This window comes from Odocoileus virginianus, chromosome 20 (assembly GCF_023699985.2).
Source record: "Odocoileus virginianus isolate 20LAN1187 ecotype Illinois chromosome 20, Ovbor_1.2, whole genome shotgun sequence".
Taxonomy (NCBI): Eukaryota; Metazoa; Chordata; class Mammalia; order Artiodactyla; family Cervidae; genus Odocoileus; species Odocoileus virginianus.
In genome coordinates this window covers 20210317-20225875 of record NC_069693.1, presented here as the reverse complement: position 1 = coordinate 20225875, position 15559 = coordinate 20210317, and the positions used below count along the sequence as shown (strand labels likewise).

At 51.7% G+C, this 15559-nt stretch overlaps 1 protein-coding gene across 9 annotated transcripts in view; it reads left to right on the top strand.

Moving 5' to 3' along the window:
* Positions 1 to 15559, top strand: part of ZNF536 (zinc finger protein 536) — a 443559-nt gene that overhangs the window by 198408 nt on the left and 229592 nt on the right. For all 9 annotated transcript variants that reach the window (XM_070451016.1, XM_070451018.1, XM_070451019.1 and 6 more), the window contains one exon: positions 218 to 2389. In XM_070451016.1, coding sequence (XP_070307117.1) covers positions 220 to 2389 — 2170 coding nt within the window. In that variant the 5' untranslated portion in view covers positions 218 to 219. The remainder of the gene's footprint in view (positions 1 to 217; positions 2390 to 15559) is intronic.

Genomic DNA, 15559 nt, shown 5'->3' with positions numbered 1-15559 from the left:
AGGAAGACGATCTATCGCCAAAACAAATTGGAGGAGCAATGCCATATTGCATAATTGGCATTTAATAATTCATTTTTTTATTATTGTTTTTGACTATAATTCCTTAGCATTATTATGTGTAGGTAAGGCATGCAATGCAAATTCCCCACCAGCTGATGCTGTTGATTCACTGTGCCACGGTACCTGGCACAGATCTGAACTCTTTCTTTATTTTCAGGGATGGAAGAAGCCAGTCTGTGCCTTGGAGTGTCCTCAGCGGCGCCGGAAGCAGAGCCCCATCTGAGCGGCCCCGTCCTCAACGGCCAGTATGCCATGAGTCAGAAGTTGCACCAGATCACCTCCCAGCTCAGCCATGCTTTCCCCGAGCTACATCCGCGGCCCAACCCCGAGGAGAAGACCTCCGCGCCTCTCGACGAGAAGGCCCACGTGCCCATGAGTGGCCAGCCCATGGGCAGTCAGATGGCGCTCCTGGCCAACCAGCTGGGCCGGGACGTGGACACCAGCCTCAACGGGCGGGTGGATCTGCAGCAGTTCCTCAACGGTCAGAACCTGGGCATCATGTCCCAGATGAGCGACATCGAGGACGACGCCCGCAAAAACCGGAAGTACCCGTGCCCGCTCTGCGGCAAGCGCTTCCGCTTCAACAGCATCCTCTCCCTGCACATGCGCACTCACACCGGCGAGAAGCCCTTCAAGTGCCCGTACTGCGACCACCGGGCGGCGCAGAAAGGGAACCTCAAGATCCACCTGCGGACCCACAAGCTGGGCAACCTGGGGAAGGGGCGCGGGCGGGTGCGCGAGGAGAACCGCCTGCTGCACGAGCTGGAGGAGAGGGCCATCTTGCGGGACAAGCAGATGAAGAGCAGCCTGCTGCAGCCCCGGCCCGACCTGAAGCCCCTGGCGCACGCCCAGCAGGCCCCGCTGGCCGCCTGCAACCTGGCCCTGCCCACCAACCACAGCGTGCCGGACGTGGCCAACCCGGTGCCCTCGCCCAAGCCGGCCAGCGTGCAGGAGGACGCGGTGGCGCCCGCCGCTGGCTTCCGCTGCACCTTCTGCAAGGGCAAGTTCAAGAAGCGGGAGGAGCTGGACCGCCACATCCGCATCTTGCACAAACCCTACAAGTGCACGCTCTGCGACTTCGCCGCCTCGCAGGAGGAGGAGCTCATAAGCCACGTGGAGAAGGCCCACATCACGGCCGAGTCGGCCCAGGGCCAGGGCCCCGGCGGCGGCGGGGAGCAGTCGGCCAGCGAGTTCCGGTGCGAGGTGTGCGGGCAGGTGTTCAGCCAGGCGTGGTTCCTAAAGGGCCACATGCGGAAGCACAAGGACTCCTTCGAGCACTGCTGCCAGATCTGCGGCCGGCGCTTCAAAGAGCCCTGGTTCCTGAAGAACCACATGAAGGTCCACCTCAACAAGCTGTCCGTGAAGAACAAGTCCCCCAGCGACCCCGAGGTGCCTGTGCCCATGGGCGGCATGTCCCAGGAGGCCCATGCCAACCTGTACTCCAGGTATCTCTCCTGCCTGCAGAGTGGCTTCATGGCCGCAGACAAAGCCAGCCTGAGCGAGCCCAGCCAGCTCTACGGCAAAGGCGAGCTGCCCCTGAAGGAGAAGGAGGTGGTGGGGAAGCTTCTGACCCCCATCTCCAGCATGGCCCACGGTGTCCCCGAGGGTGACAAGCACTCCCTCCTGGGATGCCTCAACCTGGTGCCACCGCTGAAATCCAGCTGCATCGAGCGGTTGCAGGCGGCCGCCAAAGCTGCCGAGATGGACCCCGTGAACAGCTACCAGGCTTGGCAGCTCATGGCCAGGGGCATGGCCATGGAACACGGCTTCTTGTCTAAAGAGCACCAGCTCCAGCGCAACCACGAAGACACTTTGGCAAACGCCGGAGTTCTGTTTGATAAGGAGAAGCGGGAGTACGTGTTAGTGGGAGCAGATGGCTCCAAGCAGAAAATGCCTGCTGATTTGGTTCACAGCACTAAAGTGGGCAATCAGAGAGACCTGCCAAATAAGCTCGACCCTTTAGAAGGCAGTCGGGATTTTTTGTCACACGGGCTCAACCAGGCTCTCGAGTATAACCTGCAGGGTCCCGGGAGCCTGAAGGACAAGCCGACCGAGTGCCCGGACTGCGGCCGAGTGTTCCGCACCTACCACCAGGTGGTCGTGCACTCCCGTGTCCACAAGAGGGACCGCAAGGGTGACGAGGACGGGCTGCACGGGGGCCCCGACGAGCGGCGTGGCTCGGGCAGCGACCAGGAGTCCCAGTCGGTGAGCCGCTCCACCACGCCCGGCTCCTCCAACGTCACCGAGGAGAGCGGGGTCGGAGGCGGGCTCTCGCAGACCGGGAGCGCCCAGGAGGACAGCCCGCACCCCTCCTCGCCGTCCTCCTCAGGTAGGTTGTTGGGGGAGATGGGGAACAGTGGCCGGAGCCAGGGCTGTCCATCCCCAGGGCCCTGATTCTGTGCTGGCCCCGGTGGGGAAGGGGCCTCACTGCCCTTCGCGGTCAGCTCCGAGGTCACTGCGGCGTGGTGCTCGTGCTGTGTGGACCTTGCCTGTTGGCCCTGCCTTGAGAGAAGGCTGTCATTTCAACTCTGTGACCTTCCCTTGAGCCCTGGCCACCAGGAAAGTCAGTCAGTCCTTCTCCTGTGTGGTGGAGAGGTGGCCAGTTGGTATGTTTGCCAGCGGGCATAGCCTACCTTGCCCCTCCGATTGCCTGGCCCCATTTCGTTCCCTGACCCCCATCTGCCATCACCTCAGGAACCCAGGAGCTACCGTTTGCCTCCCTCCATGGATGTGATTGTGTAAGTTCAGACCTTCACGATCTATCCCCCCAGGTGTATACCCATAATTGTCTCACTTGGGCCTTTCACTGTTTCTTAGACCTAACGTGTCTCCAGTCCCCTTCCAAAAGTACAGCTCAGTTCACCTGCCGGGTGTCTATAGCCTGAAGAACCACACCATTCTCCTCTGATGGTTTGGAAAAGCACAGAGGTTTGAAACACAGATGCGCGACTTCATGTCTTAAATTGTACTGTGTTACACGGGCGATACAGCTTTGGGGTCTAAAATAGCAAAGCAGAAAATCTGTCATCAAAATGTCTGTGAAATGCTGAAGCTTCCTGGCCCAGTTTGAGGGGTAAAAAAAAAAAGAAAAAAAAATATCCCACTATCCTAAGACAGCTAAATTAAAATCACTACCTAACAGTAGGTAAGCTTGTTGCCTTCATCCATATTTCCAAAGCCCCTTACTAATGGATAGTAAATTGAAAGTTATATCTCTAGCCCTTTATAAAGAAAGCATCTCGCTAATACTGTAATCATTCTGCAGCCTAACAACAGAGGAAATCATGCCATAACAAATACCCTGTTACTAATGGCAACATTGATTTCTGCAATCAGCCATTAAGTCTAGAAAATGAAAGACAGTTTGAGGCACCTCAAGGCACTGCATTGCCCACTGTTAAAGATGTGGCAACACCCTGGTGAGGGTCATTTTTTAAGTTTTTTTTTCCCCTTTTCTTTTTTTTTCCCTTCTCAGTTTCGATAAATATTTCAGTATTGGAGGCAATTCACTGCTACACTTATTAAGTAGATGCCAGATTAGTTGTGTTGTTCTTGTCATGCATCAGTATTCCCTTCTTCTAGGAAAAAATTAGTATTAAAATAAAGTGTGAGTCCGCTGGCTTATTACGAACCAGTAAAGAATTGTTAAGACACATAAATCTGCACTGCACATTCCAGAGATTCCGATAGCACTTAATGCCGCTGCTTAAACACCCATGAAACACACTGTCTACTCCTGGAGTCCTAGCCTCGTTTGCAATTCACTTCTTCTGAGACACTCTGGAAGCATCTGAGGAGGACTGCAGAACCACGGAGGGCTAGGCCACGTTGCCTGGAGTGACCACCGCCCAGAACCCAGGCAAGGGTTCTCCAGTGTCGCTGCCGGATGGCGAGCGCTCTGAGGTGGATCTTTGTGCAGAAAGGCAGCAAAGTGCCAGGCGTCCCATTGTCAGGACGGATTACTTCTGGCCTCCTGTGAGACGGTCCCCTCTCCTGGAGAGTGTCACCTCACGGTTTTTGGATTGGGGACCTTTCTGGGGCAGAAAGCAGAGCACAAACTGGCTTTCCTAACTTTTTGGAGTGACGTGGAGTTAACACTGACAGATTTCCACCCGTCTCCCAGCCCCGCTGAAATGAAAAGGTCTCAGCAGAATATTCCGACACCAAATGTTCGGCTCTATTAATGACGTGTTTACCGTGTTTTTCTCACCTTCTGGCCAAGTGATAGCCTCATGCTATTCCTATCTCTGTTGTTTCCAAATCTCTAAATACTCTGTTGAAAGAAGTCCATTTTGCTTAAAAGAACCAACCGGGCTTGGGACTCAAAGGAGAATTATACTTGAGTTGTGGTTATCTTCTCACTTTTATTTCCCTCATTGAAGTATCGTACAATTGTGAATACTGATTCTTTCATTTCTGGTTGACTTCTTTGTTTTCTTCATATTCAAATTAGACCCTTTCATAATTTTCTGACTAAGTAGGAAAATTGATGGCATACCAATATGCAGCCTAAATCAGTCGCACGCCTGGGCCATTCAAGTTTTCCTGGGATTAGGACCCTTAACCAAATCGGGTTAGTCTTCCCTCTTATTTCTAACAAGTCTGATTTGTATAAAGTGCGATTAAAATAAGCATTTAAATAAAAATCTTGACACAATAGGTATTTTATTATTACCTGTTAGAGAGAAACCTGCAAGGTGAAGGGGAGAAAAAAATCTTTAAGCCCTTAAGTAAAGAAAGAAGTACTTATTAAGGCTTCTATTAAGAAATAACTGCAAAAACACGGTTTTACAAATTTCTCAGACTGCATAACAATGTCGCAAAACTTAATTTGCATCACTTGATTCTTTTTTTTGTTGAAAACTGGGTCAGTAGGGCCTGAGAAACTATTTTTTCAGATCTTAACCAATGAATTCTTCTTTATAAATCGCTGCTCTTAACATGATAGTAGTTCTGAATTCATCATAAAAAACCTTTTTACAGAGAGCCTCTTAGAACAGATCTCCAGAAGAAGGCTTACAATGAGTGGCAGAGACGTCCTTTGTTATCAGATGTAATTCTTTGCAAAGGAGGATTGGAACGGAGTGGCTGTTTAAAAATGTCTTGCTCAGACCGAGACGAAGAAGGGGTCAAGTTTGCAATCAAACAGTTATTGCCGAGATGGGCGACTGTCACTGGCTAGGCTAATGTGGGATGCAGCTGTTTGTTATGTGAGCAAAAGAATGTTTGAATCAGTGAACATGTGAAAATGATTCCAGTGAACCAGAAAATGTGTTTGTTCTTTGGCTCTCCAAACTGCTGAGAACCAAGCTTAAGATCAACTGCGAAAACTAGGACCTTTGACAAATTGAGAGGTCATATTTTCTAACAGAAAATGGACAAAACTAGTCACACAGATCACTTCCCCATCTTTCCCCTTTGTTTTATTTGTTGTTGTTGTTGTTGATTTGTCTCACCACTAATTTCACACCATAGTAGATGTCATTTCTGCCTCCGTGTACAATGCAAAGGGAGACTATTTGGAAAGCAGCGGCTTAAAATTTTTACTCTTTTATGACATTTAGAAAGCGGGGCGGGTGTTTTGATGCTCCCTCATTTCTGGCTCGCGTGCAAACTCTCCGACGACATTAATCTCTGTATCTTTCCCTAAAATCTCGTCTAAGGCTGTGCTCCAATTCTAGCCTTATCCTGAGTCAGAAGACAACCAAAGTTCTGTTTCTTTAGATTTTGCTTTGGAAATCATGCTCGGAATAATTAAAACTTAATGTACTAAGAAACGATACTGTTCATTATATCCAACAGGGCAGTTACCTTCTGCATTCCCCATAATTTTGGAGAGGGGCTAATTGAAGTGTTGATGGTGGGAAAGGGGTAATTGAATGCGTTGACCCTCTGTTCATTAAATAAAGTCGGCTAAGTTACGTGATCAATGGAAAGCCAGGCAGGAAGAGATGGAAAGATGAAAATATTGTTAACCCCTACTACTTCTGGTATGATATTTTGAGATGGACAAGGATTATTTGATCAGCTGGGCTGGAAGCCTTGCGGGCTCTTCTTTTGTTGGCCGAGCACATTCCTGAAATGCTGGGTCTCCATCCTGTGCTGGCCCATTGACCACAGCATCAAAGGCCTTTATCCAGGGCTCCCCTGCATTTACATCGGGTGTATAGTGATATGATAGATTTTCTTTCTTTTCCACCTCTTTTTCTCCTGTGGCTCCTCCTCCCTGCCCCCATTCATGATAACCACTGCCTGCTCCACACAAACAAATCTGGGCACTCGAAAGAAGGGAAAAAAAGAAAAAGAAAAACATTTAAGTCTGAGGATTAAGATCTTCAAAAAATTTTTTTTTTTTTGCTTGTGCATTCCAATTGTTCTTAAAATATTTGGCAATGTCAATTAGTAACTGAGCAGAGTTAGCTGATGAACACAATTTTCCAGTAGACTGAGCACCCTATTGTTGCCGAGCGAACAGCAGATTTCTGAGGTCATTATCATTCGCTGGTTGCTTGGCCCAGCTGCTTCCTGCTGCAGAAGCCAAACTTTATACTGGAGCTCAGGGATGGCAGGCAGCAACAGGGGGCTGGGAGAGGAGCGGGGGGCTGGATGCAGAGCGAAGACTGTCACTATCAGCAGCGGAAACAGAAAGTAAAAGTTTCCAGGCGATTCCAGGAAAACTGCCCTCCATCAGGCTTCTCCCTCCCATTCTTCTCCCAGCACCTTCCACCTCCAGGCCGGGAATTAAAAGGACCAGGGGACGGCCCCTGGGCATTGTGGCCACTAATCTCTTCGCTGAGTAGAACTTTGGAAAACAATAATCCCATTTACAAATTTGCTTAAAAATTGTTAACCCAATCTAAGGCATGTGAGTGATTTCTTCATTGATAGACTCCTTCATTTTTATTAAAAGCAGAAAAAAGAAAAGTTATTTTTTAAAGGATGAAATTAGTAAACTTGGGGATGACAAACAGGGACTGTGATTTCATTTTCCAGAGGGACCTTTGGAGCAGATACTAGTCTGAAATTCCTTATAAAATCAAATTTAGCGTGGAAGGCTCCCCCTGTCCACTCCAGCCTCTCTCTTTTCCTGCCTCCTCTCTCTCCCTCCCCCACCCTTTAATTTGGGAGCTGGTTCAGTGAGATGAAACGCTGCACTTTTTTAAAGCTCAGCTGTTAAAACCGAGCGCCATATGCAGCTTTTCCGTCCCGACGTGGAAGAGTGTGCAGGCGGCCGCCGTGTTTGTGGAGATTTACGGAGGCTCGGCTGTGTGTGCCGAAGCCATGCCCGGGCAGATGCTGGCGGGCCCTGCCTCCCGGGAGCTGGCCCGGCCTGGGTAGTAGGCTGGCCAGACTTCTCTCTGATGGGGCAGAGGTCAGGGCTCCAGTGGGCTCCCCCTGCTTTCCCGCCCTTCTGCGGGGACTGGAGGTGGTCCGCCCACTTGGCGTGGTGCTGAAGCTGGGAGCAGGAGCCCTCAGATGCTGGTTCACCTCGCCTGTCTCCCATGAGGGGGCCGGACGCCTGGCAGCAGCTCCTTTTTATAAACTTCTGATCACTCTGTGCCCTTTGATGGTCTTGTGCCTGGGAACGCTCAGTACCACCCCGGGGCCTCGGCTGCCTCTCTCACCCGTTTGCGTGGAGCTGTAAATCCCACTTCCACGGGGCTGCCCGATGGCGCTGTCACTTAGCATTTCAGAAAGAGAGAAATCATACTGGCTGTTAAAGTCTTCAAATAGGAAGTGTGATATAAAAGATGTGTGACACGAGATCCCAGAAGCAAAGCCTCTTTCCTGCTCCTTCCCAAGGATTCCCAGATTCCCAGGACACTGTCTTCTGTCCACGGGGTCGATTCCCACCGCAGGGTCACTGGAGCCCTGCCGTTTTTAGCTGCCCCGCCTCACTCTGCCCACCTTCCTGTCCCCCTCTTGTGCTCTTAGGGATGCTGCACTCCTGCCTGAGAACTCAGGAAGCCCCACGTGTCCGCAGTGGTGTGCTCCTTCTGTATGCGTGTTAATACAAGGAACAAGCGTTCATTTAAATCTAAATTTAATGGTCATAAGAAAAACACAGATTATCTAGGGACAGGTTACAATGAGGCGAAGAATTAAGCAGTCAGTGTCAAAACGGAGCGTGAAGCCTTAGGTGCATGATTGCCTGTAGCTGGAATGGGAGGTTCAAGCTCAGACTGGCCACCACCTTGGCATTAGAGGTTTGCTTTGCCAATGGCCCCAGCGCGGCCTCTGCTTGTTGGTCCAAAGCATGTGTCATGAGCTGCCTGGAGCCACCTTTCACCCACCCACTCTCTTGCTATTCCTTCTCAGGTACCTGGGAATGTAGGCCCAACGTGTCAGCACTGCCAGCAGCCACTCCTACAGAGCGGGGACAGTCTCTGTTTGGGGAGCACCTTGGGGTCCTCCTGTTCACCAGATCCCTTCTCCACCAGGCTCTTATGCCTTCGGACCCCTTCATTGGCATGAAGCGTTGTGCCTGTTATGAGACGTGCACTCCTGAGCCTGTAAAGCAGGGAGTCTTCCTTGCTTTCCACCTCAGCCAGTGCCTGGCTCTGCCCTCCTCTAGAGGAGATTTTGGGAGGTAGCCCTGATGTCTCCGGGGTGGAGACAGGTACAGGCTTCAGTAAACCTCCTGTTCCACTGGCCCTCAGGATTCCCCTGGATTCCGGGGGAAGCCTCTGGACTATCTGGGATGTTGAGGTGGAGAATGGAGGGAGACCTGGGAGAGACCCATGCTGGGAGCACATGGCAGTGCTCTGAGCACGTGAGGTCAGAAGAGAAGTGAGCCTTAACTCCCATAACTGTCAAGCTTTTGGAGCGTTGATGGTAGGGGTGGAGAAACACCTGCAGAAATCAGGAGATTGGATTTGTGCAAACATCCCAAATTCATGATGATTGGGCTGGAACCTTTGCCATCTGTGACCCTTGGGCCTGCTTGCTGCCCTTCTGGGTTCCTCACTTCCCTCTCCTCTGTTGGCATCATCAGCTCATCCCCCACCCGTGTGGACCAGGCTGGCATGTAGAAAGGGGCAGTGAGGCTCACAAACGCAGAGGAAGGGGGACTCTCCAGCAGGGTGCAGGGCAGGTGGTGGGGACTCTCTGTTCTCTCCGGGAAGCAAGCGTCGCAGCAGCTGAGAAGAGCTGTGGGTCCCCCTTGCCTTTTCCTGGCAGGACGGGGCGACGGCAACATTTACTTAAGCTGTGGAGTTTGGCACTGCTGCCGCCAGGCGCCATCTGGAAACCCCTTCCCGGAAAGCTGTGGGCCCCTGCAGAGGAGCTCAGGGGAGCAGGACTTGGGCAGAGTTTGGGGCCTTTTTTCTTGGGCAGAACCTGAGCAGCGAGGCACCTGAGCAGGGCTTGGGGGTCCCCTAGGAGCTGGGTAGCTAAAGCAGGTCTTCCTTTCTGTGCATGTGGTTTTTCACTCTGTTTGGGCCCCTCCGCTGGATTCTGAGCCAGATCTGGTGTAGCTTTTCTTTGTCAGGAGTGCATGCAATTTCCTGGGGCTGTACTTCATTTATTTATCTTGTATTGCATTTTGCTTACTGTTTTCACCTAAGTCCTGGTATGCTGTGGGTGCTGTGGAGCCAGCCAGGACAGTCCTGGTTAGTTACCAAGACAACTCTGCAATAATGGAGCTTGTTAATATAATCTAAGAGATGAATATTGTGCCTCTAACATGGGCTGGGGAGGCAGAATGGGGAACTGGGGGGCTTGGTTTGTGACAGGGCCGAGCTAAGCACAGAGATTTGCTGCCATCCTCTCCTTGATCCACATCTTCAAAACAGGCTGCAGAACTCCAAAACAGTGCATGTCTGAACACTCCCTCCGGCTCCCTGATGGGTGGGCCCAGGCACAAAGGGAGCTGTGCTGTTGGTAGAGGCGGTGGTGGGTGGAATTCGTGTGCCTGGGTCTGTTTGCTTTTCCTACCAAGAGAAAGTTGTCCGGGGCCTGGCTGCCTGTGGGATCCATGTCTTCGTTGCTGTTAGCATTGGGGTTTTGTGTGACATGTGGCATGTGTCCGCGGGCTGTGGGAGGCACTGAATAAGCTGACTTCCTTGGCAGGTCTGGCCATCCTCTCGGGGACGCCCAGCCAGGTATTGGCAGAAGGAAGTAGGTGGTGGGTGGGTTGGCTTTTGATGCCTCATCACTTGCTTTTAAGGCATGGGGTCATGTTTCAGCTTTTGCTGGGAGCAGGGCACACCTTGGGGTGACCATGATGTTTTACTCTGGTCCTTGGGTGCTGGGGACTCCAGAGAGGGTCCATTCTCTCCCCCAGGGAGGCGTCTTGCTGGGCTGGGACTTGGGTGGACACCAGTTTCTTTGCTCTGGTTTGACCTCAGTTCCAAAGCCATTTGATGTATGATGAGACAGGTTCCCTTCAAGGCGCTCTCATCTCTTCATTACAGTAATGTCCCAAAACTCTTAGCTCAGTGGTTGTCATAGTGGTTTTTGGACACCTTCGGTTGTCTTCAATCATCTTGAGAGGCATTTTGGAAAATTTCCAACTTGCTTATGTTTAGTTCAATGTAAAATGTGTGCAGTGGTTGTTTCCTTGAAGACCAAGACAGATACATGCTTCTCTTTATTGCTAAATATATTTTGTTAAATTTGCTGCTAAAATAGGTGTTTTAGGCTCTTTTTTTAAAAGTAATTTGCCTTGAAAAATTGAAGTGATACTTCAGTAAAGCTGCTGTGTGACATAAAATAATCCCTGTGTAGGAGACCATTGGTAGCATGCATCTGTTCCCAAATAGGGCCTGACCCCCTCTGAAATGTCCTGTTGGCGTGACCTTCAAACCCCAGCCACTTGGTCTCTTCCTAGAGGGCCGTTTACTGACTTCTTTGTTGCTGTTTTTGTTGTTTAATGACATTATTATTTTTTTTCTTACTATAAATTAATTCTTGTTTATCTTGGACATTGAGAAAATACAGATAAATACAAATAAAATAATGGAAAAATATATCTGCCCTTACCACTCAGAGATAACAACCGCAACCATTTTAGTCCATTCTTTCCCAGTCCTTTTTGTGCACTGAAAGATGTATTTCACAAAAAAATCACTACATTACAGAGTTCTATATGATCCAGCTTTTACTTAAATATATGTCACGTGTTTTTTGCAGTTGAATATTCAACACAGAGATCAACAAACTCTTTCTGTAAAGGTTCAAATAACAAATAATTTAGGTGTTGTAGGCCATGTGGGCTCTTTTGTAACTACTCAGTTCTGTCATAAATGAAAGTGCTTGATGGTTTCTAATAAAACTTTATTTACAAAGCCAGGTGACAGAAAGATTTGGCCCGTGAGCTGTCCTTTGTGCACGCCTGTTCTACAGTAATATCTATACTTTTATAAATGCTTCATACAAGTACTGTGTTCCCTGTTTCTGGAAGTGGACCTCCTGGCAATGGAGTCTCAAGTCACAGGATGGCAGCCCGCAGGCTGCAGCTGTGTATTACCCAGCAGGGTGCCATGTCTTGAGGTCATTTCTTCCAGTACGGGAGATTTTACTGAGAATGTTCCTCCCAAGGTAATACTGAAATCTGTCTCCTTTAAGCTAGGTATGTCCCTGTCACCAAGCAACTCTGACTCCTTTGTTCTTTCATAAATTCATTCGTTTGTTGGTTTGTTCATTATTTCATTTGTTCATTCAAGGACAAATACTTATTAAATAGGTTATGAACACCAAGTCACGTGCTCGGAGCTGGGGATGCAAGGGTGAGTATGGACAGGTCGTGGTGTCCAGAGGCCCTGAGCCTGGCAGCCAGCAAATCCTAATCAGAGAGGGGTAGGTGCATGGGAGGGCTGCCCCATGCACCTACCACTTGGTGCCCAAGTGCCTGGAGGAGACTCACGTGCCTTGGTGCCCACATTTGTTCCCAAGGGACCTGAAACGGTGGCAGAACCACCCCAGTCACCTCAATAGCTCCTGTGGCAGGTAACTCTTTCCCTTTGTGGAACCTGGCTAACCCAGTGACTTCCAGGGAGGCGCCCCCTGCTCAGTCACCGTGACCGGCCGTCCTCTCTCTCCCTGGATGTGAACGGCAGTTTTCTTGCTGCCGAAGAGGCCCTGGCAGAGAGTGCAGCCGCTGCTTTTGAGGAGGGCCCCCAAATGGCAACCCACTCCAGTATTCTCGCCTGGAGAATTCCATGGACAGAGGAGCCTGGTAGGCTGCAGTCCATGGGATCGCAAAGAGTTGGACACTTCTGAGCGACTTCACTTCACTTCCTCAGGCCAAGAAGGGAGCCAGATGGGATCTGGGCAGGACTCGCAGCGTTGTGGCCTGTGTGTCCTGGCAGCCGGTCACTTGACGCTGGGGGTGGGGTGGGAGCTGCCCTGAAGGGGGCAGCAGGGAGAGTCAGGGTGGAGCTCCGCACCAGCGAGCACGGGGCCGGCTCCTCACTCCAGCTCACCTGCCCCTGACCACCCTGTGGTTCATGGGCAGATGGAGGTCTTGAGTCAGGTGTCAGGTGAAGTGTGGGTTCTTGTTGGGACCCTGCAGGTCCAGCCTGTGAGAGTTTGTCAGACCCACACTGGGAAAGATACTCTCTGCATTTTATCCGAGCCGACCTGACTTCAGAACCATCCATAGGTGTCCCCACAGAGGACCAGGTGTCATCTGGGGGGCTGTACCACCTCATATGTTAAAATGTCCAGCATCAGTAGAGGTTGGGCCCGACTGACAGCGCCATTTTTCTTTTGGGGTGGTGGATCATGAACTAAATACAGACCCGCTATGAGAATGAGTGGAAACAATTTCTTCTGGTACACATCAGACCTCAATTGCCCTTTATTTTCTGTGAATTAAAAGGTCATAAGCCTGGCTATTAACCCAGAGACAAATGCATTTTCTAATGTTTAAGAAACGACTCCTAGCAGAACACAGACTTCAGCCAGAGCTTGGCCCCCTACACAGGCAGGCTTTACCCACCCTGCTGGGCTATTCAGGCAGCTTGCTCCCCTCCCTGGGGCCTGGGCGTTCTCCTCCTCATGGGAGAGAGGGGGTGGGGAAGTCTAGAAGGCTCTGAGACCCCTTTCATCTTGTTTTTCCCCTGCTCTCCCCTCCCTTCCCAATGTTTCCATGGCCTGTGGGTAGCTTTCAAGGTTCTCATCCACTGAGCAGAGACCTAGGGTTTGCACAGTTGAGAATTTGGGGATTTCTTGTTGATGTCTGTGTTCGAGCCTCGAGCAGGTAGGGAGGCCCTGTCATCTCTGAGGGGCCCTGTGTGCCTGGAGAATGGTGGGGCTGGGAAGATCCTCGTGGCTCCTCTCCTCAGGGTGCCTTCCCACCCGCTCTCCCTGGTGAGGCCTCCATGCCCTGGAGGAAGGGTCCTGCCACTAGGGGGCACCTCCAGGGCCCCTCACTCTGCAGCTGGAGGTTTGCCCTTCCCCTCCTGGGGGCAGAGCTTGCGGGGCTGTGGAAGAGCGTGGTGGTCACGCGGAGGGCTCCAGTGCTGGCCTTTAGGAGCTGTGTGACCCAGCAAGGGCTCCTTAGCCTCTTTTTGCTTCTCTGTCTCCTCTGGCAGAGGAGAGGGTGTCAGCTGTATGGAGGAGAGGCTGTATTGAGTTACAAAGCTAGGAAGTAGTGGAGCTGAGATTCGAGCCCATGTCTGTCGGACCTCTTGCCTTTTATTTCCGCTGTTGGGTCACGCTCGGGATGGGGTGCACGCGGCCAAAGGCAAAGCCTTGCTTGCCAGCTCTGCTCCATACTGGCCGATGGGAGCTCGGCCCTCACACACAGTGGGAAACTCAGATGAGTACTCCTTCCTTCTCTTTGTATCTTTCCAGAAAAGAGTCAAGGAAGGGGATGGCCCAGTGCTTGCTCAGCTCTGCTGAGGATCGACTGGGACCCAGCCAGAGCGCCACGTTTAGACTTAAAGTGACTACCCAAAGCTACGGTTGCAGGGATCCCCCAACCCCTCCTCAAGGTCACATGTAGAGCAAGTCACCAGGGTCCTGTGGCTGTGTCCCTCGGTGCCCCTGGAGGCCCAAGGCCGAGAGGATGGGCCCCTGGGGTACGGTCTGGTGACTTGGGGGACCAGCTGTCTTCCTGTGCAGCCTGCCTGAGTCTCAGTTTCCGTGTCCCTCTCAACTCCATCACGCTCGCCAGCCCGTTTCCGTTTCCCTGCTCTCTTGCAGGCCAGTGGTGGAAAGGGGCCTGGGTGTGGGTGGTGGGCTGGAGAACAGGGTGAGGAGCAGAGGCTCGGGGCTGGCACAGCCAGGACCGTCTAGTGGGTGCGTGCTCTCAGCTCTCCCCATTCACTGACTCCTTCTGGAGAAGAGAGGGCTCCCCCATGGGTAGAGGAAGAGAAAGAAAGGAGGGCCTCTGCTTTTCCTCCCTGGTCAGCACCATCCTCCGAGGTGTAAATTAGGAGGCAGCGTTGTCATCTGGGAAGCCTTCCAGAGGAGGGGCTGCGGGTTCTTTGTTGTTGTTCCTGGTGGCACTAAAAACGAACCAAGCGGCCACGTCGCCCTGGCAGCGCCAAGCGGATGTCCTGGGCTGTCACGCTGCCCTGGACCTACCTAGGGTGGCCCCAGGGAGGACACAGCTCTGCTGAGTCTGCTGTTGTGGGTGTAGGGGAATTAGCAGGTTCAGACATCCCATAGTTTCTGGGAATAGAGCATCCAGCACACAGTTGTGACCGTGTATGTGTGTCTGGAGGCTGGTGTGCGTCTGAACATTTGTTGTCTGCGTTGGGATATGTGAGCATGGTCATGTTGTCCTGGGCTGGTGCTGCTGTGTGCGTATCTGTAAGATGGTTTAGGTTTTTGGATGTAGCTGCTGAGAGTGGATGTGTTGCTCTGTGCTCGTGTGTGTGTGTGCATGTGTGTGTGTGCATGCGTGTGTGCGCATGCACAGTGCGTGTGTCTTGGGCTGTGGATGTACTGGGATGGAAGTGGATGTGCACACACTGGGTATGTGTGTTGGTGTGTGTACAGGTAGGTTGGGGTATGAAGGTCAGTACGTGTGTGGGAGTACGGTGCCGCTAGGGTATGGCATTAGGATATGCAGATATGTTGCTGTGGCTGTGTGGTTTGGGGGAGTGCGTATTTGTGTGTTGACACGTGCTGGTAGAGAGGCGTGTGTTGAGATGTATGTAATGGTGTGTGGTGTGGGTGTTGGTGTAGGTGTCAGGCATGTGCTGTGTGGTCGAGTGTGTTGGGGAACCACATCGGTGTATGTTGGTGCGCTGATGCATGTGTTAGTAGAGATGTGTGTGCTGCCTGTATTGGTGTGGGTGTTGGGATGTGTGTTGTGTAGCTAGGCTGTGTGTGGTGGGTGGCTTACTGTGAGGCTCCCTGAAGCACTGTGACCCTCCAGCCTTCCCTGCTGGTTCTGAGCCCTGCCCTGCCCCTTCATTGTTGTTTAATTGCTTCAGTTGTGTCTGACCCCATGGACTGTAGCCCACCCGGCTCCTCTGTCCATGGGACTTCCCAGGCACGAATACTGGAGTGGGTTGTCATTTCCTTCTCCAGGGGCTCTTCC